Here is a 27,051-nt window from a genome sequence, read left to right on the forward strand (position 1 = left end):
CAGTGTATGCAAAATTGAATTACTTGGACGGTGAATTCCTTCAGGATTATTGGCAAGCGAGTTCTCCACGAAAAGAGAAGATGAAAACGGATACCAGTTGTAAGGAGGAATGGCCCGGCAATTGACTTCAGAATGTAAACAAATTTAAGAAACCTGAGAGACCATTAAGTTCAAAAAGGACAATTTCAGACTGCATAGGAAAATATTGGGACTAAAGTTGGTTTTTCTTCATTGAATAAAAAGATTTACTTTTCAGATTCAGTGACTCTATTTAATTCCCTTCTGATTACTAAAACAGGCCTTTGCTCTACCTTTGCCCCTCAAATATTGAGGAAAAAGTGGTGTACAGTAGACTAATAAATAAAATAATTCAAAAATTATCTTGCTTTCCACCATTAATGCAAGGACTAACTATAAACAAACCTTTGATAGACTTAATTATCAGTTGATTCTATACATTTGATTATTTTTCAATCAAAAGTTTTTGAGTAAACCTGGAAGAAAAGGAAAAGAAAATGGAAGAAAGTACAACAACGCGCTCATCTAATTGTAAATCCTGTAATGTATGCAAAGCTAACAAAGAGGAATGCCATACCTCACTACTGGGCCTAATCTAATTTGAAAGAAATCCACTTGGTCGTAGATCTACGAGGGAAGCCAAATGCTCATCTAACCCTAAATGGAATAAAAACAACAACAAAAATCAACTAGGGACTGGGAATGCAAAGTCCAGAAATGAATACAGGGCCATTGAAAGTACAGTCCAGGTATTCACGCAAGAAAAGTTAAATAATTCTGATCTTTTTACATTTGTGATTGGCTGACGATCAGTTGAGGGTCACCCCACCTCTCGTCCAAAGACAGCTGGAATAGGCTAAAGCACACCCATGAGAGGAGTGAGAATAGTGCCTCAGAGAACTGATGGATGGACATTTGTACATATGGATCAAGGATAAACCACTTTGATGCTGATAAGGGATCTTACGTCATTCGCAACCCAGACTGTGAAACTATACCCACCAACTCCATACTAGATTTATGACCGTTTTTTCCAGCCATCCATTATCTAAATGGCTTTACCCTCACAAGGATTGCAGGTGTGTTACAGCCAAAACAAAACACCAGTTGGATCGCACACAAAGTGTCTTGGGAGTGGCTGACGTTTGACCTCTGACACCATAAAGCTATTTGGCATGTTCTTTTACCAAACAGATTCTACTAAATGGGATAACATTAGTCATTTCTAACACTGTGAACAGAAAGACAACAGGGAACTGTTTCTGTTTTTCTTCTGTTATGGTGCCTCAAGCATGTTGTGCTTTCAGCTGGAGAAACTATTGAAACACTATCACCAACTGGGAGACCAGAGCAGACCATGTTTCCTGGGCTCATTACCGTCAGGTTAAAGGGCCGGCAGAACAAAGTGTCTCTGGTGGCCCCACCCCTTAAAGAAATGGAAGTGACCTCATTGGAACGCTGTTGTTACTGTGTGCGTGTGTGTGTGTGTGTGTGTGTTGTTGTTTCATGTCCAACGGCCATTACATTTCTGTGAGACATAGAAAATGTCCTCATTTAAACCACTGGGAATACTTTTGAGAATTGTGGCTACTCTAAGCTCTATTTGCGCAGGATGTTTGTCTGAGCTACTGGTTTGGAGGGTGGTAAATGGTTAGCCGATGTAGTGGCTTGCATTTGATGTATAACAGATAGCACCAGGCAGTCATCGTTAGCTTAGGCCACCAGGACATCTGAAGGTCTGCCAAGGAATGAAGTCAGCCACTCAGAGCTGCACAATACCCCCAGTGTATTCATACAGTATAGTCTCCAAGCACATGGAAAATACTATGGTTGTATCCTTCATTTAAGAGAAAGTCAAAAGGTTCAACCAGGTAGCAGATCATTTATTGCATTTTTTTTTTCATTTCTGTATTTTTTATTTTTTTATTTGTTATTATTATTATTTATTTTTAAATCGGGCCCAATGCAAGGTGACAGTTATTCATCTCATATTTATTCCAGAGGGTCCTTTAAACTAGCATATGCTGGTCTATTTTAATCAAACTCATTTGCCCCACCACACACACACACACACACACACACAACACAAACACTTTTGCCAAATATGAACTCTGCAGACCAGATCACCAGATAGTGTTCTGAATGAATTGAGCAGACCTCAAGTCAGTCCTATTAGCAAAATAATTATTCTCATCTGACTGGTGTTTCCACTGCGAGATGTGTAGGTGGCACTGCTATGTCTATGAAATAGTGATTTCTTAGCAGTAAAACTGAGGTTGATGGAGAAAATAATTAGACTAAAATGTTAGATTGACGTTTAAAAGGACTACTAATTTTCATATCTACTGGCAATTTTGAGAAAAGAAGCCTACCTCAATTTCCAACCTAAGATTTGATGAAAACCATATTGCTCAAATGTTATGTTTAGCTTTGATATCCCTCCAATATTGATACAGTTTAACCCACAGGGTCACAGAGAGCTTGTAATCAATCCTAGGTGATTTTGCACAAGAGGTGGGGTAGCCTATCTGCCAGTCAACTATGGCTTGACACGTAGCGATAAACATACGTTTAGCCTTCAAGGAATCTGGTCTTTCTACGTCGGAAGAAGCAGAGACCATAAAAACTCAACAAGCCACTGGTTCAAACATAATTGTTTGCAAGTGAGGAAGCCATACTCATAATTGGATGATATTGTATCAGAAAAAAAATAAAAAATGGATTCCTTAAAGGATTGTGAGGATGGGGTAGAAAAACAGTTAATAACCGTTATGTAATTCAAAATGTTGAATAAGAATCTGTTGCTTTTTTTCACCCCATGAAATTGAACCCATGAGTGTTCTGCTGACAGCTTAGCTCCAGTGGGGTCACTGCTTCATACCAAAACATCTTTCGGTATATGTAGTGACAGAAAAGCCTCCAGTGAGCATTTTGTAATTACAGGTCTATGTCAGCCACCAGATTGGGGAAAATGCAATTAGCTTCAAAGGTGATCCAACGTGACTAGACAAAGGGCCAAAATCTGGTAAAGAGACAGCAGGTAAGGTCATTTAGTGAGCATGCAGCATCTCATGAGACAAGTTAGAGGGTAGCTGTACGTATTTAAGTGTGCTGTTTCCAAGGGAAAACTGCGCGCTTGTAAACATACAGGCAAATGAGGACATACAGGAAGCCAAATTCATCACATTTTTCCATACAGAGCTTGACACACATCGGCGACTTTAAAGGATTCACAAGTAAGTAAATGACCAACTATTAGCACTTCACCAACCTTCCCTGCAATTATTTAGAACAAAGTAAAAAAATAAATAAATGGAAAAGGGAAAAGCGGAAAACGAAAAAAACATTACATTCCAGAAGAAGAAAAAAAAACACCAAGCAGATTGTGAGTATAGCTTCTGTCGAATGAGTGAAAGTAAATTTGAAGAAAAGGTAGAGGGACAGGGATGAGAGAAGCCTTACATCCAGGGGGTTGAGCATGGGAGAAGGGGGAGGAACTACATGCAAATACTTAAGATGCTCCTCGAGAGGAGGTCTTCATTGAGGAAACACAAGTGAGCTGCCATTCAAAGAAGAGCGACTGAGCGACCACAACTCGACTGATTGCGTCTGGGCTCAGAAAGCAATTCGGAACAACCAGAGTCAAACTATCGAACAATTTCTTTCAATATGCCAAAGGTCAATCTCAGCATTGTGGCAGTCACCATTCTTCTGGTGGCGGGAACTTGGGCTCAGAATCCCAGGAAGACATTGAAACCACCAAAGCCAAGCAAGGCTCAGTGCTGCGATGAGGTGCGTTCTCTTAAGGTTCAAGTGGCCAACCTGACCAGTCTCCTCGGGGAACTGAGTCGCAAGCAGGAGGCAGACTTGATGAACGTCGTGAGGCAAATCATAGACCTGGACAAGCAAAACCGCCAGCAGGAAGCCAGGGTCACAGAGGCCGAGAGCAAGTACTCTGAAATGAACAACCGCGTGGAAATCATGCAGCTTCAGTCTCTGCAGTCCGCTCCACAGACAACATCAGGTGAGTATCCATGCTTCTATTGTAGAGTCCAAACAAAAGTATTTTAAAATGTTTCTGTTAGAATCTCTTTGCATTGCTACTATTTTAACCCACCTCCAATGATCATCTACCATCAGGCGGTATCTTTGCAAACATACCCGAGAAAATCATTAATTAGCCTTCTCTATATCTAAACAAAATCCTTTAATTGGAACTGTAAAGTCTGACAACTGTCAATCTGACCTGTCACACCCGTTTCAGTGTTAAAACAACACTAATCAGTGCTGCCTGCCACAGCGAAGTAAACCAGGCATGACATCATTTATTATTTCAGTAACTTGACCATGTAGTCTGACAAGGGTCACTACGAAAGAGAACAGGACAACTCGACCAAATTTGACAAGAGCACAGAGCAGAAAGGGACTTAGATTGGGCTAAACTTAAGACTTCATTAGAAGACCTGTTAGAAGATATCAGGAGGAATCCATCCCTACTTCTTTTACACTACTACACAGTGATGCAGGGGAGAAAGAGAATGACCTAACGGATGCATATTTTGCTTTTAATTGTTTGGGAAGGTTGACTGACAATGTTCTTATATCCAGATGCCATATATGACTGTTCATCACTCTACTCCAAGAACTATAAGATCTCTGGAGAGTACAAACTTCCAAAAGACGAGTTCCTGGGAACCCCTGAGCTAAGTGTGAGTAATATTGAAGTTTTCTGTATTTGGTGTTCTCCAACTTTATCATTCAGGTAGAGCATGATGAATGTTTGGATTTCCACTCTGGTAAGACATACTGAAAATCGTTTTTAGGTGTTCTGTGATATGGAGACAAACGGAGGCGGCTGGACTCTTATCCAGAGGCGTAAAGTTGGTCTGATGTCATTTAACCGTGACTGGAAGCAGTACAAAAGCGGATTTGGATCCATCCGCGGAGACTTCTGGCTTGGCATGGACCACATATTCCGTCTAACAAGGCAGCCCAGTGTGCTAAGGATTGAGATGGAGGTAGGTGCTGGCAATGCCAGGTCTAGACCCTTTTAAGAAGAAGAAGAAGAAAAACATAAAACCATGCATAAAATGTTTTTATAACCACCAGTATGAGTGCAAAAAAATGATTATGCCTTAATTAAACATTTCAAACGCAGGACTGGGAAGGAGAGACTCGTTATGCTGAGTATGGCTTTTTCACCGTGGCCAATGAGCTCAACAGCTACAGGCTTTTCCTTGCCCACTATAGAGGCAATGCTGGAGATTCCCTGCGCTACCATAACAATACCAACTTCAGCACCCTCAACAAAGACAATGACAAGTGTGTCGATAACTGCGCTTCATTACGCAAAGGTAATTCAAATAACGTAACAATGAGAGTTTTATAGAGACTGCCAAACAACTTAACATGAATGTTCATTGTCTCAACTCAATGTCATCTCTTTGTAGGTGGTTACTGGTACAACTGCTGCACCGACTCAAACTTGAATGGAGTCTTTTACCGCTACGGTGAGCACATGAAGAGCACAGATGGGATCACTTGGTATGGATGGCATGGTCCCAATTACTCCCTCAAAAAGGTGGAGATGAAGGTCCGGCCAGTAAATTTCCAGCCATAATTTCGACAGATGTACATCCTTGATCAAGATCCCATGAGATCTCAACTTATACACACACCATCAGCCAAATGATGGCTTTCCCGCAGTTGCCAAAAGAAGTCAATTTATTTGTTTTTGGCCTGATTAGATTTAAGTCAGTTGAACGTTTTGATGGTATTTGGGTGTGGCTGTAAATTGTAGTTGTGTTTAATATATTGATCAGTAAAATATTGCATTTTTTAACTCTTAAATATATGCTCTTTTTTTTCCCAACGTACCACATGGGTGGCTGGATTATGACGACTCATTTATACTTGCAAATATAGAGAAAGCATTTTTTTGCTACTTGATCAGTAGCAAAGATACGTCAAGATGGATAAAATTTATTTCATGAATGGGTAAAACCCTTTTGTTTCAATTGTTAGAATAGGGCCAAATATATTTTATTTGTGCAGCATTTTATTTTAAAACCAACTATTGATGTCTGAAATGTGTCATTTGTGAAATGTGTACAGAGCATTAAGTATGCCGTTTTTATGGGACAGAAAATAAAAATATTTTTTAAACGAAATGACATGCCTTACAATTAAATTTGAAACGTGACTCACTCAAAGCATAATATAGTATTCTCACCATTCATACCGAACCTATTTGCTTTGAGTTACTGACTTCTGACTCTGACCACCTGACATAAGGTCCAAAGGTTGCTACCACAGGAATGAAGACCACCCACAATACACTATTTTGTCATCAAGAAACATGCTTCATGGGTTTATTTTGCTATGTTTTCATCAATAAGTTTGTTAAAGCACTGATGCTATTCCAAAACAAAAACATTCAAAAGAAGCGCCTGCCTCTGGGAAATATGTAGTAGGTTTATCAGCTTACAAGGTGCCACATTAAGTTAGGTTTACATCTAAATCAGGCTGTAATGGTATGCCCTCCCTTTTGGAAGAAAGTATAGGTGGAATAAAGTCCACCAAAAGACCTTTGGAATGTGGTGGAAGACTCGCTAATCCAAATCTACGAAAGTCATCAAACTGCAAAAACATTGTGGAAAACGATAATAATGTGAACTTTTCCGAGTCACATCAATTATATAATTGGCTAGACTAGGTTGGACCAAAAATACATTCGCACTGTACTGTATATGAACTGCATCTGGGGTGGGTCTGTCATTTTATCAGCCTGCTATTCCGTCCAATATACATTCAAGAAGATCCAGCCATCTCAAAAACATGTACAATGAAAGATTCAACGTCTATCTGTACAGGAACCAGGCGGGGTCGAAAATGTTAGAGATGGGCCGCGATAATCGACCCGCGATGCGGCGAGGGATTACTCTATTTTGAAGTACAAGGTTTTCTAACAAATATGTTGAATTCATTTAGCATCATGTGGGGCACTCAATTTAGTTGTGCCATGCTGAGGAAATGTTACTGTATTTTGGCTTGAAAAAATACTAGAAAAATAAAAGGGCAGACTGGATGGCTCCTGTAAATGACATTTTCATCATGAATTGCAGCCTTCTAAAAAAAAAAAAAATCACATCAACGTAAACCTCATTTTAAATTCCATTTCCAACTATTTCCATTGTGCCCACAAGCATTATAAACTAGACATTTATTATTAACATGTGGTTCAGATCATGCAGCCCATTGCCCTATATAACTTTGATCATTATAGTGGAGATGGAACATGCGCAATGAACAGCATACCTCTGCAGTTCAGATTAAGGATACAAAGCTATCTGAAGATGTCTGAAATGAGCCATGGCTAGAGGGCCTAGAAATATAGCCATGTAAATGTAACCCTTTATAGGGCAAAGAATCAAACTTAGTCAAAATTGACACCAAGGAGCAACAAAGATGTTCAAATTCTACCAAAAGGATCCACGTGACAGAATAAAATCAACAACTTCTACAGTAACCAGAAGGTCATTAACACAAACCGTGACTAATCACGTATTCGCGCAGCAGCATGTTGCCTTTGATCAGAACGACGATCAGATATCGCCTGGGAGTGTTTTTTTCTTTTTTCTTTCTTTCAATAAAGTCACAACTCATTAGAGACATTTTTCATTGTGCTTTTTACGCACCAGCCTGTGTTTTTTGAATATATGGGAAATTCTGGATAGGTGAGAACCAGATGGGGATATTACAAACACTCGAGTGCCTGCTCGTCATTCATCATCATCAAGGCTCCCGGGAAAATGAAAACAGACCCCTGAGAAACCGGGCCAGACGCCCATAGATGGGGAAAAAAAGGGGCAAATGTCCAATTAGATGCCTGGAAAACAGCTTTTCTGCACGCCATTTCAAAAACGAAGAAATCATGCAAATACAAAGGAGGTGGAAAACATGATGAGTTACATTGAAAGGTCATGGGGGGTCATGTGTATTGTATTTTGATTTTCTCATTTCTTATCAGAAATTAAATGCTGGCCTCTGTCTAAGTCATCTGTCAAACTTGATTTATCTGACAATAACTGTGCTTAACTACTAGGGAACAATCAATACAAAAGAGATGTGAAACTGGCCTCTAAGTTCTCAATGTTACTAAAGCAAGTTACCTAAATGTACTTTAAATTGACATACAATCAGAATATTCACAATCACTAATATGTCATTAAAAACAGAAAGACATTCCACAAAGCATTAAATAGAACCAGGAATATCCTTCAGGAATTCCAGTTGTAGTACAAGTGAGTTAAAAAAAACGATGGAGAAACCAATTAATGTGAAGCTTATATTGCATCAGATATGGTGATAATTTGTTATGCTTATGCAAGATCTTGTTACATTTTGTTGTCTTGCCTCCAGAAAAAAAAAAAAAAAAGCAATCTGTATGACTCGTCACCTCCCTTTTGCCATTAGATTGATGTGCTTTGTTAATCACATAGAGGAAATTAAGGAAATGAAGATATTAGATCTTAGCAGTTTCGGTAATAAATCTTTAGTTTTAGCTTTGGCAGAAGTCTGTGCTGGGATATGTTTATACTAACCACTCCTTAATTCAACTGCGTCGTAGGCACTTTGGTCACGCTACGAACTTCTCAGCATTCACAGGCAATTTCAATTAGGAAATGAATTTCAACCTCCTACCTGATAAGAGATTCCAGGATGAGGGGCGAAGGACCTTTTTGAAACTCCAGCTCTTTATAATGCAAAGCTTTGGCGTAGGCGCGGCATTTGGCAGCTCTTTCGCCGAGCAGCACGATGCCATTGTCATCTCTCAATGGCAGAGGCCCCTGGAAAAGATAAGAATTTATTTCAAAACAAGCAAAGTCATCCGAGGAAGTTGCTCTACATAGACTCACTCCTATGCACTGATGAGCTAGTTCACCAGTTTTGCCAGATGAAGGCTTATGTACATGTAAACAAACTACTGACAAATGTAATTTCACAATGACCTTACGTGTACAATAATATCCTGCAAGAGGATTTTACACTAGGAAATTTTCAGAGGACCCTTTCAAACGACACGTGTCCAAAAAGACATCTGAGAGTTCACCCGAAATATGACCTGTCTTATCCCGCCTTTTAATTACACCGGTAAGGTTTGGGAGTTTACTGCTCAATGTCGACCTTGTCACTGTGCTCCATGAACTCTGCCAGGTTGAGTAGCGTCTGCGTGACTTCCGCGATGTCCTGCGACGTGAGCGCTAGCTCGATGCTGCGAATGAGCTCATCCTGCTGGTCTTCACTTAGCTCGGACCAACAGGAAAGGAAAGCCGCATTGAAAAGGTCCCTATGGACAGAGATGCACAAAATGTTCAAAACACATTCAGTTGCAGTTGTCATAGGAGGACACGGTCTTTCAAGTACCTTACAAACGCACTGATTAACCAAGCACAATCTGCTTCAAATTTACATTCATTTGGTCACATCTGGAAGCTACTAGTGCTTGCAACCAGTACACAGATTCACAACAACATTTGCCTTTTTTTTTTTTTTTGCTATGCTCAGGGCTAGCTATTCATAATGCAAGCGCTACAAAGTGAGCAATTCTGTTTTCCATTATTCTGGGACAAATAACAGCTTGTTAAATTCTAATTCTTACAGAAGTAACAGGGAGTTTTATGGCGTCCGATAACCCAGATGGACAAAAGTCACAGCCCTTCATGAACTGTCAGATTAATCAAGGGTTAATTAAGACACCATTCTTCACACCGAATCTTCACTTTTGATGCCATTTTGGATAGTCTATGCTTCCTTTGTGGGAGCACTTTATGGAAGGCTTTTTTTCATGGATCAATGGCAGATGATGAACTTAAAATCTTTGTGCAAACAGGAGATCAACACCACATTTTCCTCCATCTCCAGTTCCTGTCTGTATCTATTGCCAGGACAGGTGTTCTAAGACTTTAGTCTGTGGATGACTAATGCGGTGGTGTACCTGGCCAGTGGGATGTAGGTTTGAGCCAACGACCAACACGATCGCAGCGCTGGAGAGGAAGACTCCTTCAGGAGGACAACACTCAAGCGTCTCAACCACTCCAGCCAGTCATCTTTGGAAACCTTTCTCGCGGCGCCCCAGGCCTGTGAGCAACAGATCGTTTTCTGAGGCCTTTGAGAACTACGTGGGAGCAGTCTGTTGGATGATGGCCATGCACACATGCATTTCTGCCGTGAAATAGTTCAAAGAATGATAGATTTGATCGATTCTAAATTGCTTGTGGTCACAGAGCTGCGCCGAATCGAAACACAATCAAATACGCTTTCAGTTCTTCCGTTACACAGAGAATTTATGGGGGTTTTTTTGTTGTTTTTTTAATTCCATGCAATGTAATTCATCATTGACGCCGTCAGAGGACAGTGTAAATACAGCAGTACTTTGACTTGCTCGTTGTAAACAGTCATGTTTTAAAATCCTCAGCAATTACTTGACCAATTTCCATGAAATTAGGTGTGGTATGACTGAAAAAGCGTCATTGAGAAGCACGGGTTTGTTGGTCAGTTTGTCAAAGGAATTATGCAAATACTACATAACATTTTCCACAAAAACAAATTGCAGAGGGAATAAAGGTGCGGCGAGAGGAACTTATTTTCATTCTTTGCATCGCTTGCACAGCTTTTGGTATCACGGAAGGCATTTGGCCCTTCCTGGCCATTCCTAATGTCTTACATCATCTCCTACGAACCAGAAAGTCGCAGCTAACACATGACAAACAAAAATGGAAGCAAACTGGAGCTTCACATTATTTTTGAATCTGTCAAAAACTCTGCACTTTGAGTGCGGTATTATCCACTGTGCTATGCTGTCAGAAATATCTTTGGCGATGCTACATTATTTCTTGTGCCTTGGAGTTGTTGCTGTTCTTTTACTTATCAAGGCTTTCAGTTACCCGGTGAAAGTCTGCACTCAATAAACAGCTAGCCACAAAGCTTTAGTGCTTTCCCTTTAATTTGTCACTAGCTGTTTTTAAGTCACCACCTCAAGTTAACTAAAATGTCTTGCACACAAGGCTGTGGTTGGTTTGATTCCGTAATTTGCACACACTGCTGTTTTTCTTATCCTTTCTGACCTTCTGAAGTGCTGTTGTGCTGACGTGAAGTTTCTTCATTGGTCCTGCTTCCACCGGTCCACTGACCAATGTATCACCTTGGTTACCGCGTAGATGGCGGTGCTGGAAGATTAGAGGATTCTCTTCCTCCTCTGCTAGAGTGTAGCCCTGTTATGAACAGACATGAAAGGACCACACGCATGGGGAAAAAAACAAAAAGGAGTCCACACGCAGACTAACCGGGCTGACCTGAAACAATGTTTTGTGAAATAACAAGCGCATATCTATTCTTGTGAATTACTATTAATTATTTGTTGATGTTACAAATGAATGTATAGGGTTTTGTTTGATTTTTATGATTTCTTTTTTCTCGGAAATTTCGCATGACCATATGACTGTTAAATACTTAATTAGGGCAAATTAGTGTAATGATGTATTTTTCATTACTTTTCTGTAGTTTTACTTCATGCAACAGGGAGAGGTGCTCACCTTGACAATGCGACATATGAGTACGTCATAGCGTTGGTGGTTGATCCGGTGCTTCAGCATCACTTTATTTACCATGGGGATGAAAATCTGGTACTGCAGATGGAAGCAAGGTGAAGGAAAGTAAATAAAAGGCTATATAAGGGCTTAATTACACACTTAATTTTGTTTACCCTTAAATCCCTTTACCCATAAGCCAAATAAATGAGGATCAAACTACTTATGGGGCTTACATCAAAAGCTTCCTTTTCGCATGTTGCCAGACGTGGCTACATGAGGAATGCTAACGATAGTGTTGATGAATGAGGAAGGGTAAAGCCTGGGAGGAGGCCGAGTAAATGTGACCTTATCCGTGCTCATAAACGGAACCCCCCCACTGACAAACAGACCATGACATAAGCTGTCTAACGGGAAGTAATAAAGGGCAGGGGGGGGGGGGGGGGGCAGGGATAACTGAAATACCGTTCATACAGCAGTGGGAAGGTGGGAAGCGTTCTACTGAATAATCACTCCATCTGAGAGCCCCACTGAGAGCAAAGAGCTACCTTTTTTCCCAACTGGAACACCAGCGAGGACAGCGTGTCCATGGACGTGGGGCGCAAGTCGGCCGTGCTGTCAAGCGTCCGGACGATGGGGTGGATAATGCGGGACGCGTAGTCGGTGAAGTCCAGGGATTCTGTTAGCCTGTCCAGAGTCTCCAAGGCAACCCTGTGACACAGAGAAGGAAGGCGGGGGGGTCAAACATAATTACCGCTGTAAAGAAAATACCAATAATACAAATATTAAAATACAACATATTGTAAAGAACGGGTTCTAATGCAAATAGAGATTTATGACCGAGTGAGGTTCAACTAAAGAGCATTTTCAGGAAAACACAACACTCCATTGACAGACGTGTGGTACAAACCTGCGGGCCTGCAGGGGCACATCGAGTGCATCAAATAGCTTGACAATCGGAGGCAGCAGCAGGTGGAGGTAGTCATCAAGGTTGGCACCGAAAAGCTGGATGGCGTTCAGCAGCTGCAGATGAAAGCACACGATTCATCACAAACATCTTAATCGGTCTCTTATGGCATCACCATTTACTCACTGTAACAATTATCTGGCAACCGTTCTAATAATTGATAGCACACTCGATTCTAAAAAGATTCTTTAGCAACAATCCCAGTGTGTTATGAAATGTTGCGCGTAAGAATACCTCCAGCTGCTAAAACATATTGAGCAGAAGTCTGCGCCCCTTTTCAATGTGCACATGGCGCGACAGCAGGAAGCAGAAGTGGAGGCGGACAAGGGTGCATGCTCAAAGACGCCCGTACTATCGAATGAACGCTTCCTTGGACTGATGGAAGTATGTTTTTCTTTTCCTTTGGATTAGTGGGTAACCGGAGTCCCATTTCCCTAACTTTTGTACAACCCCCCCAATCCTCTAAAGTCAAATCTAGACCCAGATCTGACTCATAGATGACCCAGTCTACAGGCTGCAGTTATCTAATACTACAGCCTCGGAGACTAACCGGTAGCGAGGGCAAATGCACTGCATATGGCCATTTAGCATATTATATTGTCGTTATGGCCTGACCTCTACCCTGAAACATGAACCATTTTCTAGGAAAAAAAAAGATAGAAGCACCTAACACAAGAGTGAATGGATGTTGCAGGTCTGCAGTTTTTGTCTGTTGGCTACTGCATTACGAACAGTTTAGCCCTGAATGAGTTGAATGGAGACAACAGAAGACAGAACTGGAATTCAATCAACTATATCGCAACCTCCAAATGGCAACAGCCCACAGGTACAAAATTGCACAAACATTGCATGACAATACAAGACAGGTAACAAAAGGATAGATTCACTTTGTTTGCTTACTCAATAAGACAACCGGCCTCAACAAGGTGCATTCACAGAAGAATGTGTGACCAGAAGAATGTATACCAGAGGTTGCGTGACGTAAACCAGACAGCTGTGTTTTCACTTCATATCCAAGTTAAGGCAAACGGCTTTATTGTTTTTATATACTGTAACATCCGTGGCTTACTTATTTTTCCTCTTGTATGGAATTGAATGAGAAAATTATTAAATTCAATAGGTTTTCTGAAGGTGGCAGCTTGACCCTGGAACTAATTACTTCTATTTCAATTATAATCACAGTAATCCACATACATCAGTAGGTCAAATGTAGTTATATATATATATATATATATATATATATATATATATATATATATATATATATATATATATATATATATATAATTTCATCACCCCGTAATAAAGTGGTATGATACATTCGGATGATTCTGATTGTGACATATCTTCCAACCTGATGCAATATATTTTCAGTCTGGGGCAAAATTTCAAAAACTATACAAGCACAAAATGTGGGTGTTTAGGAGGCGCATGTCTTCACCAGCCGTCATTGTTTCAAGTGGTGCGTTTTGAACAAAGATTGTTGTTTTTGTGGGAGCGCAACCCTGCACTTACCTTAATAGTAACACCGCGTCCAGTGCTGTTGTCGTGCATGAAGACACGCAACATATGCGGGATGAGCTGTGGCAGGTAAAGTTTAAATTCTCCCCCCAGGGCCACCACAATCTGTTCGATCAGAAGGATGATGGTGTTCTGCATGGGATTGTTAGGTGTCCAGTACTCCTGAAAAACAAAAGTATCCTTTAGTTTACCCGGTAACAATAGTAAAATAACCATAGAGTATGCATCTGTTATTTTGTAATTCTAGGAAGAGTAATTCTATTAGCCTACATGAGTCGCAAGACCATCACAAACTATTAGACTCTCGAGATGGATTTGCACTCATTCCAGTTTTAGTATCGTTCGCTTTCTTTTTCTTTGCACCCATGTGGCACAATTACTAAATAAAAAATCTGAGTAATAAGCCATTTTCAAAAACAGAATTGTTTTTTTGGGGGAAAATAATATGATTTGTCTATTGATTTACCTCTTATTGTTTACATCTGTGTTGTTTCTGTTCAATGTTGACATGTGAATTCAAAGCACATGTGGGTTGTTTCAGTCATAAACTAACGGGCCTCTTAAAAATACTTGGCCAGCAAAATATCACTTTGTGGCTTAAAACGATCAGAAAGTCCGATCAAATATATGGCACAAACCAAATGACATTCAAGTAAAAAAACAGCGCACAAAGTTGAAGGTTGTTATAAAATACGAGTGACCTTGTTAAATGTTATTCCAATTATGGGACATGTGTAAAAAAATTTTACGTGCGGTATCGCATATTCAGAGTGTGGATTCCAAAGCCTTTAAACGGCTCTGGTTTAGTGATGAGGATTTATGTGGGGTCTGAGAAAATGGGACAAAAGGTTTTTCTTCTGAGTTGGAGTTGTTTTCATGCGTTGGATCCAGGAAAAGGGAGTGCCACAATATTAGTCGGGAGTGGGAGAGAGGTGAGGATATTTACTGGTAAGTAAGATGACGTCGCATTGCGGTAAGGATTTTGACACTATTTTAGGAAGAGTTGCTGGACATGACCACTGTGTTCCTGAGAGATACTGGCCCGTGGAGTTAAGACCGAGCACCTGAAGTACCAACGACTGATGGGGGTGTTTTTGCTCAAGTAGCCACGGGGCAAACGCGGACTTCCTGCCTTTCCAGCCTGTGGCTGCTGACTATCAAACAAATGAGTGGACGGTGGGAATGACTATTCCAGCCCCCTCATCTGGATGCAGCAGTTGGGCCGGAAAAAAATGAATAGATTCTTTGTTTCACTTGCCTTTTATTAACGCGGTGGGACTTGAGACACAGCCGCGTGGTTCTTTCAATCATTTCTCTCGAGGAGAAGAAGTGATTTTAAAGTTGAAAGGTACACGTACAAATAAAGTCTTATGATATTTTGTGCCTTGCTATTTAATTGTGTTCCAGTGCAGAGGACTCTTTGGCTTTAGCAGTCGTTCGGCATCATGTGATAAGGGTGATTATCATGAGTCAGTTTTAAGAGTGACAAAGAACTGGACGATTTGAGTGGAAATCATACCGTGGAGCTGTTAACTGCAGCTACCAATGTTATGTGTAATGAAGTGTGTGAAGGAATTGGGAGGCTGGAAAAGCTTGAATGGAAAGATTTGAATGACTACATTTGATATGATTCTTCAGGTCCTCTCTTGAGTGCCATGATGTGTAATAAACTGCCTGTGATGTGCCCTCTTCTGTGACGTGGGGGACAGACGTCAGTCATGGAGGCTGATCGGGTTACAAGAGTCAAATCGAGAGCACAACCTCCACCTTGAAGCTGCTTGCGTAAAGAGACTGACGTGATCACTGTTTGAAAACCGGACGTCAGGGGACACAAGCATTACCTCTGAAAAACCTCTCATGACAGAGCCTCCAACACACAAAACCTTGAGAAAATAAATGTATGATGAAACCTTACTATTACTAATATTTTGTGCTGATTCTGAATCTGCCCTTGTTTTGTCTCCAGCATATTAGGGTTTCCTAAAAAACACTATGTAATACAGTAATATATTTAGTAATGCTTATTATTATTATTATATTATAATATTTACAAATTAGAAGTTGCGCATCAGGTGGAATGTTCTTTTTAAACGTGATCAAATCCATATTGCACAAGCTTTTACAGGTCAAATTGAAAAACAATATGTGTCAATAATACTTTTAGGGACACACAAAGGCGTCTCTAATTCAAGCTGGCTTTTGACCAGTGCTATAGATAGCAAGCAACAACTGGAAAGCTCTTTATTACCAAGTGGGCCCTGTTATAGTTAAGACTGAAATTGCAAAATAATGGAATGTATCCCAAAAGGTATTTCGCTGTAGGCTACTCTGAAAAGAATTTACAGTCAGACCAGATGACTAATCAATAAACATGTTCCAAATGAGAGAATGTGCCAAAACATCTGCAACCGGTGTTAGTCCTTTGCTCTAAGCTTCTCTCGAGGTCTTCCTTCTTCCCCATTGCTCATCTCATCCGTGACATATTAAATCATTGGAACATCCTCGGTGATGAGGAAAAGTGGGGACCGTAATTACAAGGATGGAAAGTAAACATGATTACTCACTCTGATGAGGGTGAATATGTCATCCATGTAGGGGCGGATGTGGATCTTTACAAAGCAAACGACCATTCCCATCTGTTGAAAGAGGAACTGGCGAAACACAAGGAGGAAAGAGAGTAAGACCGGTTCCGGATAGGTGAATACCGGTGTTATTAACTCCAAGGAACTCGATACCATCCGAGCCCACCTGGAGTGCGACCTACCTCTCGGATACTGGCGTCACAGACGCGAATCACGTTGAGAAAAGTGGGCATGACCTGCGGTAGGAACTGGACGCACTTGAGGCCCAGAGACTTGAAAATGAAGGTAACAGCCTGGACAACCATGGTGTGGTGGTTCGACAGTGACGGATCTCTCAGGATGCGCATCAGAGTAACGATGGCCACGGCGGGGTAAAACTCATCCAGGGGCAAGTTTCCCATGTTGACCAGCATCTCACTGGTGCTGTAGTCAGCTGGGTTGAGGAGAAAATGACAGGACATGATGGAAACATCAGGAACAGTTGTGTTGTCGTTCTCAGTCAATCCGCACGATTTGGATTCCCACACCAGCTCCATGGTTCTGCTATTTGAACTACTACACTACAAATAGCTTCTCATAATGGATCACAAAGTTCCAATATGTGTGAGAATAGTGAAAATGAAGATTCACAAATGGCGGGATACACAGCTTTATTTAGTTGTCCTTTTGTAAACTGCATATTAGTGCAGTCTTTTATTCAGTGCATTTGATGAAGACTAATGTCAGCATCTACGTTTTTTTTAGTGTAATATTTGAGTGCTACTAATTCAAGAATCTATGGCAATTGTTGTCTTTGTATTTAAGCCATTACCTTGACATACCATAATCTCAAACTTCAAATGACAGCTGTTGGTTGACTCTTTGTCCCTGTGTCCTTCTGAGTAGTTTTTCTTTTCCAAAGGTGATGCTTATAGTCTTAGTGTGGCTACTCAAATGTGGAGAACTAGACAGATGTCTGATACTAGACAGATGTCGAATATTCAGGGTCTCACTGAGCTTTTGCAAGAGCGTTCATCTCCCTGAAGACTCAGGGCTGTAGACATACTAAACAGACTGTCAATTGACCAGCAGACTGAAGAGAGAAGCTTTGCTCTCTGTACCTTCATGTTCTAATCTACAACTTGTGGCAGAAGATAGCAAATGGGCTGTTTATTTAAAATAAGTAATCAATGTGGTTAAATGCAGTAACTGAACTGATGATAACAAATATTGAAGTCATTTCGAGCAATAGTAAAAGACAGTTAAAGAAAAGACTGGCAGAACCAATGACAAATGAGACAGGCAAAATTGGTGCCCTAAAAACCCACACTCCACTAAATGACCCTAATAAATCTGCCAACGCATAAAACCTGATCCTTCAGGTCTGGCTGGACTCCATTAGCTTTAAGAACTATCTGGTAAGACTATTACCATATTGGAAGTCAAGACACAAGCTGGGATGTAGGCTGAGGTTCTCGATACACATAGATTTTGACACAAAATCTGTCATCTATTTTATACAATTATCGCTTTATCTACTTTCTAAGATGTGTTTGTATACTTAATTCAAGCCTTTATTTAAGTCAGAATACATGAGTCTGAACAGTGATAGAGGCTTAGGGGTGAATTATAATTTTCACTCTTGCACAATTAGATACCCTGACAAAAACCCAAAATGCAAAAAAAAGCTGATGAAGTCAATCCCAAACTATATAAAATGTCTTATTTGACTGCTTTTACACACATCTCTGAAACGTTAACTGCACAGTCACATGTTCTGTTTTTAGAACTCTACGTGTTCCAAAACCATCCACAGGAGTTTGCAGTAGCAAATGCACTGGATCCTTCATGTCTCATTGAAATATGCAGTATATATTTTCAAATGTAAATGCAAATATATTCTATTTTGGCTGGGCTATAAATGTCTTTTGATCAGCATGCGTGTTAAAATGTGGCAGACGCTGCAAATTTCCATAATGGTTAATGTAATAAGGCAGCTACTACACCTATTAAAAAAATTATGGCTCATTGTCCCCGTGAGTGAATAATGATCAGAGAGCTTTTTTACCCCGTGATGTGGGTGTGGAATTACAGAGCAAACTTTCCAGCTGCTGAGAATTTAATATCACTATTTTTTTTTAAAAGAACAAAAAAATTGCAGTGTTTAACTAATCAATATTCAGAGTACAATAAAAAAGTGCTGCCGTCGCAAAGATTAGTTTCTGTGTTTATAGGCATACCTGAATCCTGACTGGACTTGGACTCAGAAAGGCTGACTGCAGAGGCGTCTCGTGATTGGTCGATCATGCCAATGTTCACCTTGTGCTTGTACGGGTCCAGAGCTCCAAGCAGGCCAAGAACGCGGATGGCCTGGAGAGGGAGGGGATACAAACCATGACAGTAAGTTATCTAAGTAGTGGGAATCTGCAAATTTTTATAAATATTTTCTGAAAACACACAAGCCCCAAGGGCAATGACAGAGCATAGACCCACGCCAAGGCTATTAAGGCATACCGGCACCTCAAATGTTTTCCTCATTTATTCCCTTGTAAGTGGAAAAGTAGGATGTGAATAAAACATCGCTTCTTTTTAACTACTGCAAAACATGATGCCCAGTTTGGATTTTTTCAATCACTCAAGAAACAAATGTGACTCCAAATGTGAACCAAACGAGTTCGTAATGTAACAAAGCATGGCATAAACACTCGCAAAAAAAAAAACAGGGTGCGGTGAGGTGGGGGGAACACGATTTCTGCTCTAAGGAAATAGGCTACAGTAAAAAATTTCCTCAGTAAATTAACAAACAGTATGGTTAACAAGTGGCATATGCTACGGCTGTAGCTCAATTATTTTTTTCTTGTTTTCTATGATACTATTATTTCTAAAGATAAATTTACTTGTCATTTTTTCCTCTCCAAATCACATGTACTCTTGTAGACTGCCTTCCCTAATTCTCTCATTATGTAACAGGTAGGGAAACAAACAATTACCAATTACATCACCGCACAAAATTTCATGTCTCTACGGAAAAGTAGGAAAGCATCTTGGAGTGCTTGAATTCATGTGATGATGACTCATTGGTTGAAATCAAAACAGACAAGCAGACATTGTTTAGCATATGTGAACCGCTGGGCCTCATTAAGTGTCGCTGAACTCCTGAGTGATTGTGTCGCTACTAAGGAAAGCGAGAGTAACACGAGGACAGAGGCACTCGTGCATACCTCTCTCCTGATCCCTTGATTCTGCTCTGTCTTCAGGAAGTTGAGCAGCACCTCAAGAAGGGAAGGGTATTTTCGGTAGGGCTCCACCACATAGCCTGTGCTGGCCACCTGTTGGCCCAAAGTCCACAACGCCACCTGGTGGACAGCCACAAGCAGACTTGATATATGAACCAAAACAGTCGTTTGGCGTGTTCCTTTCATGAAATGCTAATTTGTCGGTTACTCTGCATACTTGTACAACTTTTTGCACTTTAATGACCTATGATATAATGTTACTTCAAATTTTACCTGTACAGACACTGGGAAATTCCATTTTATTCTCAATGGAGAAACTTAATTTTTCCTTTGTTTAGTTCTTGTCCTGAAAATACTAATTCAAACACTATTCTATCTTCGATGTGCAATTGTTTTTAAAAATCATCTATTATGCCCATCCGTGGTTCCTAAAACAGAAATATAATTACAGTACTTTGAATAAGTTCACCTACCTGTCTCTTGGCTAATGAGGAGGAGTCCTGCAGCATGTCCATGATAATAGGAAAAAGCTCATCCATCCACTTCCTCATCTCCAGACCGCTCACCTATACAAGAGAACACAGAGAATAAATCATTATTATTATTTCCCCAAAACTGTTCTGTCAAATTCATTTTGAGGAATTGCTCTTGCTAATTAGGCTGCATACATATTCCTCATTTGACACTTGTGATAAATCACTCTTACGGTATGTTTTGAAGGTTTGCATTGAATACATTATCTTCAAAATAAGCGTTTGCTTTTCAAACTTATAGTACATACATATATTCATATCTTTCATTCATTCTTTTTCAAGTTGTGCTCTTATTTCGTTCAGCAGAAAAGTTTAAATGTGACGTAATGGTCAAAATCTTTGGTCTCTGTTTGGTTTGGTTCCAGTTAGCGCCTTCTGCTGCCTCAACCATTACCTGAGCCAACTCGCCAATGGTGGCTAGGACACTGATCACCACTCCGGGATTGGGGTCTGGGTCTTTCAGTTTGAGGATTAGAGCCTGAAGACAACAGAGGGCATTTTTAGTGAAACAGAGTAACCATTTTCTGTTTCAGAAGTCTAGTTAAGTTCCTAGTCACATACACGTTCACAAAGGCAACTTAGCACAGGTGTACCTTGAGGATGGGCTCCATGTAGGGCCGTATGAGGCGGGGGGCATTCGACACCAAGTGGCCCAGCATACGGGCACTCTGCTCTTTGTTTCTGCCAACACCACTGTGCTCCAGCTCTGTTAATATCTGAGACAAAACCAACAACAAATAATGTATATTTAGTATTGCATCAGTGTAAAGCTATCCAGGCTTGTGCAAGAGTCTGTAAAGATAAGTGGCATAAGGTTTTCCTAGAAAGAGGCTTGTAGTTACCGTTTCATGCGTCTCCTGTGTATATACCACTTCTGCTTCGTACAATATGTTTTTGCATTTGTACAAGATTGTAGTCGTTTTATTTTTATAAACATATTTGTTATCTCCTATATGTGCACTCTTCTACTGCGGTTTTAAACTTTCTTGCACTAAAGACACTACCCAAATTTCCTCTCTGCAATATCTGATGGATTGACATTTACTGCCCCCTGAAGGTGCTTTATAGGCACAGCACAATTAATAATCAGCATTATGACATTGATATGTACAGGACTGATATAATGTGAAAGAAAGATTATTAGAAGAATCACTTTTCTTTAATTAGGTGCCGATTTCCCAGCATTCACACAGTCTACTACCTGAATGAGCATCTTGCGTAAGAAAGGCATGACAAAAGCCGGGTTCATGCTGCTGAGACGTCCGATTGTGCAGATGGCCAGTTCCCTGATCTCAAACACCTCGTCATTCAGGGCCACAAAGAGAGCCTGTAGGTTCTCTGCCTGGGCAAGGTGGGCATCAAAGCGCTCATCCAAAGACGCCAGCACACAATAGCGTATGTCTGGATCTGAAAAAGGATGGGGACAAAGAATGAGACGTTATGATCGTGGTCATCCTGAGTCTAAGTCTGTCACAAGTTACCTGGGTCTGTGATGCCAACCACGAGGAGTTTACTCAGTACATCTGCAACAACCTGTACTGCCGTCTGGCTCACAACATGGCCGCTGATGGGGTGTATGGAGGGGGTGAGGAGACGGGAGCAGGTGCGAGCTGCCTCCATTCGGATCTCCTTGTGCTCACTGTTTAAGAAGTGGTCGGCGCAGTGGCGCACAAACTGAGTGAGGGAGTGTCCTGATGAAAGATCATAGCACAAGCTTTATTTATCTGGGTAGTAAGTTTAAAAAAAAAAAAAATTAAAAAAAAAACAGGGGTATATTTTCTCTCCACTTTGGAGACAAGCAGAACAGTCCGGTTGCAATTGAATCAGAGCCATGAGAATGAAATTACCTGAACTTTCAAAAGCTGTTAAACTTTGAGGACTATTTCGAGCAATCAAACATTACTGAGTGTAAAATGTCTAAACCTGTCTTGACTTCGAACCTGTGGCCATTTTCTCTCCTTAAAACACTTCATGCAAACCAGTTTCTGTCTGCAGTTCTCGAAAGGTGGCCGGACACTTTAATGTCAAGGCTCTTACCTTCAAACTCAAAGCTTCCCAGAGTGCGCAGGGCCAGTGTGATGCTGCCGACATCACTGGCTTCCGGGATGTTGGTAAGGCTTGGAGACGCGAGCTGGTAGGCCAAGCCTTTGGGCATGCCCGGGTGACGTAACGGCTTGTGCATCAAAACCAGCGAGAGCATCTTCAGAAGGCCATCCTGTATGTCCTTTTTCAGCTGCGGGATCTGGCGGCTCAGATCGTACAGCACCGCTGTCAGTGCCGGACTGGAGAGAGAGAGAGAGTGGACACGTTGAAGTTAGGGGCTAAAACTACAGCTGTGACATGTTAACTGGATTCTTTTCCCCCCTAACATTCTTTTCTCTGCAATGATTTGATTTATGTGTGATTTTCCTGGCACATAACACAACATGTGCTTTACTCTGAAAACAGGACAATAAAAGGGAAAATCAATCAAGTGTTGCATTAGGGTTTTCCCCATGGAGTCAAATTCATCATTGTTTTTGTTTTGACATTCACACACACAACTTTGTCAAATGTAGCACTGCCACTACATCATTCACACAAGGGAGAAGTTAACTCAATATGGTTTATGCTGCCCCTAGGTTAATATTCTTATTAATATTGGGCATCAAGATCCACCCATTTTCCTCAATCAAACAAGGCAGCCATTTCGCCACTTGCTGTCAATTGAAAATGACATCCCAGCTGTTCAAGGCTCAGGTAACATCCAACCATGGCTCCCTCGTTTTCTGATTTGGGTCATCAGAATCATGTGGCATTTTTGTCAAGGACTTGAAAGCACGTTATTGAAAATTATTTCACATTTCACACCATGCAAGCACCCACAATCCATGCAGCTTGCTATGGAAAAGATAGCAGATTGCAATATGTATGATACCTGAGGCCCACAGCTAGCATGGGCTCCAACAGTTCCTTGATGTCGGGTTGGATGCTGGGACCCATAGCCCTGGAAAGCATGCTGATACATGTGAACACAGTGGCGTCTACCTGGATGGACTTCTGCCTCCTGCACATGAAAGATGGCAAACGGAATTAAAACTTATTCTACGAGGACAGTGTTTTTGTCATAATTAAAGTATATAATAAAAGAATATAACATCAGTTTTACATTGCTGCAAAAAAAGGCGACTACACAACTTTTGTAATCGCCAAAGGTCGTATATTAGGAAGAATATTAACTGAAGACTGACTATACTGACTTGTGAGCAAAGTCCTTAGGTGGTAGAGCTGCCTTTATGATCTCCAGAATCTTGGAAAGATAGGGCTGTATTTCAGCTCGGACTGCCACCACCAGCAAGCCCAAAGCCTGGAAGGCTGCAGTCCGCTCCTTCTCCTTCTTGAGACTGGCCAGCAGATAGCCCATTGTGTCGGACAGGTATTGGTCTGTAATCCGCATCGAAATATTCTTTCAGTAAACCTCTGTGTTGACTGAAATAACAACAAGCAATGAGAAAGTTTTTACGTGTGAATTTGACCCACCAGTAAAAGTATGCGGCTGGAAGGCACCAAGTCGTGGCAGCAGATTCAGTATGGTCATCTGGATGAGGGGATTCTTACTGGTTCTGTATTTTAGCACCCAACGACACACCTGGGAGAAAACAATTTTGCTCTCTCACATGACATTTGATTTACTTCCAGCAAGTCAGACAGCATAATAGAACAAAACAAAAGCAAAAGGCTTCAAAAAAGTATTTGATAAAACTCACCTGATCAAAACGCTCCTCCATGAGCTCACGGCAGTATCTGCTCTCCACCAGCGAGCTCTTAGCTGGCACTGGAGTAGCTCCAAAGCTGAGGAAGCCCTGCGGCGTGTTGTACCCCAACAGGCCCAGGAGAGCGTTGGACTGCTGCGGCTGCACTGACTGGAAGCTGGTGAAAGGGGTGATGTGGCGGGGCTTTGTCCCAAAGCCCATCAGCTCCTTGCAGTACTTATCGTGCACCAGCTGCTGCTGCGTGATCTCCTCCATTTCCTCGCGCATGCGCTGATGGACGATTATAGTCAGCACATTGTCCATGGCATTCGATAAAAAGTAAAATGCAACCGTTTATTAACGTGTACAAAAACGGCTCACCTCTCCTTCCATGCTGCTGATGCGAACCAGCTCATTCAAGATGAGGAGAGCACCATGGAACCTGTCATCCCGATTCATGCCTTTCTCCTTAGCCAAGGTTTCGTCAAAGCCCTTCTCTGCCTCGTCAAAGGTTTGCTGTCACATCAAAGAAGAGTTCAAGCATCAAGACACCACCATTAAAAGGTGACTTGAGTGGATACGATTGAGGGCCTTACTTTGTACCACTGCGGTTTCTGCATTTCTTTCGTCTCCCTCTGCGTGGTGAGGATGAGACAGGCCCGCAGTGCAGACACAGCACCCTCTCGGATGGCCTGCTTGGGGTCCCACACGGCATAGAAGATGTTGTCAAAGAAGGGCTGCACTTGCTGAAAGAAGAAGGTTGGTGCGCTCACAGCCAGCTCCCTAAGCACCAATACCTGAAACAGAGGACAGAAATTAATCTAGGCCATGAACACCTTATTCCTTTTATTGCTTGTGATATTTTTTCAATTTTTTGTCACTCCTGTATTTCAAAGTGCATCATTGGTCGCTCAAACAAAGTGACATACTTCACTTTATCTTTTAAATGATCACATCTATCTATTCTCAGTGAACCTAAAAATAAATATATAATGTCACGATACAAATGCAAAAAACAGTTATTTCACCAACAAATGGGTATTTCCACTTACTGCAGCGTGGCGTCTGCCTTCATTCCTGTCTGCTCCCAGCCACTCCAGGGCCCTCTTCACCTCAAACTCGACATATTCAGCTGTGAAGGTATCCCCTGCCATCGACAAGTGACCCATGGCTTTGGAACCCATTTCCATCACCACTGGGTCACTGGAGGGTAGCAGGTTGCGCAGGTAATTGGCGAAGCGGCTAATCCTGGTGGCATTGCCTCCCTCGACTCCAATCAGACTGACTGTGGGGGGGAAACAATAGCCAGACATTGAGTATATCATTTAATGCAACAAACTTTGCTGAGTCTGCTGTTCTTGCTGTCCACACCTTGACCATTTAGGGACGTGCGGTGCAAGCATGCAAGATAAACCCTCCACGACACCTACACAAACAAGATACAGCACAACTAAATGTTTACCTATTGCGAGAATCCCTCCTTTCTTCTCATTCACATCCGAGCTGGACACCAACTCAAATATGTAGTGATTTAATTCATCATAGAATGTGGTGGCTTCATCTTGACTTAACTGTAAAAGACAACACAAACCAGTTTCCACAAACATTCATCACAACATTGGTGACAGGACTGCACTGGAAATACAGTGATTTAAAAAACAAAATCAAAGCAAGTGTACAAGAGAATTATGCCAATGTGGAGCCAGATATTTACTTCTCTCAACTCTGTTGTCACATAGTGCTGCAGATCCTTGGCAGATTTGGCTCTGGTGTCTTCATTTCGACTCTTGAGCCCACTGACAAACTGCTGCAGCACAGTGGCTGTGCCCGACATGATCACCATCTTGATGCCCTGATCTGCATTCACAAGAACGGTCAAAAGCTGACTTGTATTCTGTCATCCAAGTTTAAAATTGACTAGACATGCAAGATCTGTGTTTGAGTGGGTGATTCACGGGTGAGCTGCTTGCTGACAGTAGATGGCTTCGTCTCTGGCTAATGTTAATAGGTTAATGCGTTCAAATTCCGAACCACTTATCCTCAAAATGAAGAGAATGCGGTATCTGGAAAACGTATGCACACACTACTTTTGAGATTCATTCATACGGGACAGGTATAGCTGTTGTTTATGTTTAGCTTCACGTCAGCTAGCGCTAGCGTGCATAATGAATGCAGCTTAGAGAGAACAATCAAAGATAACAATCACTCTACTTACGTGTTCACAGGTACACAACTTATATACCATTCGATTTTTGCAGAAGATCCCTCATGATCGGACATTCAGGCTGAACCAGAGTGCAAGGTTAGCTAGCTAATGTTTCGAGAGACCTGCAGCTGACGTCCTGCGGAGTTGAGGCGTTTTACGAGAGTGAATGTTGCGTACATCTTGCGCATACACGCCAATGCAGACGTCACCTTTAAAAGCTCAGAGATGCGCAAAGCGAATTAATTTATTTCGGACTTTTTAAAATTCAACCCGCATCTGCCTATATTTTCATCGTGAGAGATCGGAGGTTTAATGCATTTGTCAAACATTTTCACCATTTGTACCTTATGCTCCTAAAGGTTTTTTTTCTACGTGCGCATCTGCGACCAGTATATATATTTTTCCATTATCTCTACTCTTAAATATGTTTTTTTCTAGAAGTTCAGTTTGGGGGCCACTGTCCTCCCAAAAACAAAAAACAAACAAAAAAAAAGGCTAGTCTGAAGCCCTGCAAATTAGTTTTATTTTATTTTAATTGTTGGTCACCCATACCATAATAGTTTTGATGCATAATAGCAACATTTTGTAAGGATCACGTTTTTATTTTGTTAGTGCTAAAACAATTCGAATACAATTAGGTCTTTAATTGTATTTTGTGTACCCAGTGTGGGTTCAGCTCCCACCCAGGGA

General features: G+C 41.2%; 2 protein-coding genes across 2 annotated transcripts in view; one reads left to right on the top strand and one right to left on the bottom strand.

Annotated features, from left to right (window-relative positions):
- mtor (mechanistic target of rapamycin kinase) overlaps positions 1-26,533 on the bottom strand; it is a 54,617-nt gene extending 28,084 nt beyond the window's left edge. Inside the window, exons 1-28 of the mRNA XM_061298460.1 lie at positions 26,371-26,533; positions 25,870-26,012; positions 25,618-25,726; positions 25,208-25,440; positions 24,752-24,952; positions 24,537-24,671; positions 24,171-24,446; positions 23,944-24,052; positions 23,664-23,847; positions 23,342-23,470; positions 22,462-22,706; positions 21,906-22,115; positions 21,626-21,831; positions 21,018-21,140; positions 20,819-20,902; positions 20,365-20,457; positions 19,877-20,011; positions 18,896-19,025; positions 16,859-17,109; positions 16,659-16,745; positions 14,089-14,256; positions 12,517-12,629; positions 12,155-12,317; positions 11,613-11,705; positions 11,145-11,291; positions 10,016-10,158; positions 9,205-9,367; positions 8,722-8,867 (exon numbers count right to left, since the gene is read on the bottom strand). Coding sequence (XP_061154444.1) covers positions 8,722-8,867; positions 9,205-9,367; positions 10,016-10,158; positions 11,145-11,291; positions 11,613-11,705; positions 12,155-12,317; positions 12,517-12,629; positions 14,089-14,256; positions 16,659-16,745; positions 16,859-17,109; positions 18,896-19,025; positions 19,877-20,011; positions 20,365-20,457; positions 20,819-20,902; positions 21,018-21,140; positions 21,626-21,831; positions 21,906-22,115; positions 22,462-22,706; positions 23,342-23,470; positions 23,664-23,847; positions 23,944-24,052; positions 24,171-24,446; positions 24,537-24,671; positions 24,752-24,952; positions 25,208-25,440; positions 25,618-25,726; positions 25,870-25,998 — 4,205 coding nt within the window. The 5' untranslated portion in view covers positions 25,999-26,012; positions 26,371-26,533. The remainder of the gene's footprint in view (positions 1-8,721; positions 8,868-9,204; positions 9,368-10,015; positions 10,159-11,144; positions 11,292-11,612; positions 11,706-12,154; positions 12,318-12,516; positions 12,630-14,088; positions 14,257-16,658; positions 16,746-16,858; positions 17,110-18,895; positions 19,026-19,876; positions 20,012-20,364; positions 20,458-20,818; positions 20,903-21,017; positions 21,141-21,625; positions 21,832-21,905; positions 22,116-22,461; positions 22,707-23,341; positions 23,471-23,663; positions 23,848-23,943; positions 24,053-24,170; positions 24,447-24,536; positions 24,672-24,751; positions 24,953-25,207; positions 25,441-25,617; positions 25,727-25,869; positions 26,013-26,370) is intronic.
- On the top strand, positions 3,544-6,188 carry angptl7 (angiopoietin-like 7). Its single transcript, XM_061298461.1, has 5 exons — positions 3,544-4,042; positions 4,627-4,727; positions 4,842-5,036; positions 5,177-5,372; positions 5,469-6,188. Exons 1-5 carry the CDS (start codon positions 3,688-3,690, stop codon positions 5,636-5,638), a joined length of 1,017 nt encoding a protein of 338 aa, XP_061154445.1. The 5' UTR covers positions 3,544-3,687; the 3' UTR covers positions 5,639-6,188.
- Positions 26,534-27,051: the final 518 nt, after the last annotated feature.

The sequence above is a fragment of the Syngnathus typhle genome, linkage group LG2 (assembly GCF_033458585.1).
Source record: "Syngnathus typhle isolate RoL2023-S1 ecotype Sweden linkage group LG2, RoL_Styp_1.0, whole genome shotgun sequence".
NCBI lineage: Eukaryota > Metazoa > Chordata > Actinopteri > Syngnathiformes > Syngnathidae > Syngnathus > Syngnathus typhle.

Excerpts from the sequence above, each read along its gene's own strand:
- angptl7 (XM_061298461.1), top strand. The coding sequence starts at position 3,688 with ATGCCAAAGGTCAATCTCAGCATTGTGGCAGTCACCATTCTTCTGGTG. Across the intron at positions 4,728-4,841 it reads TGGGAACCCCTGAGCTAAGT|GTGTTCTGTGATATGGAGAC; the intron begins GTGAGTAATATT and ends AATCGTTTTTAG. Across the intron at positions 5,037-5,176 it reads TGCTAAGGATTGAGATGGAG|GACTGGGAAGGAGAGACTCG; the intron begins GTAGGTGCTGGC and ends TTTCAAACGCAG.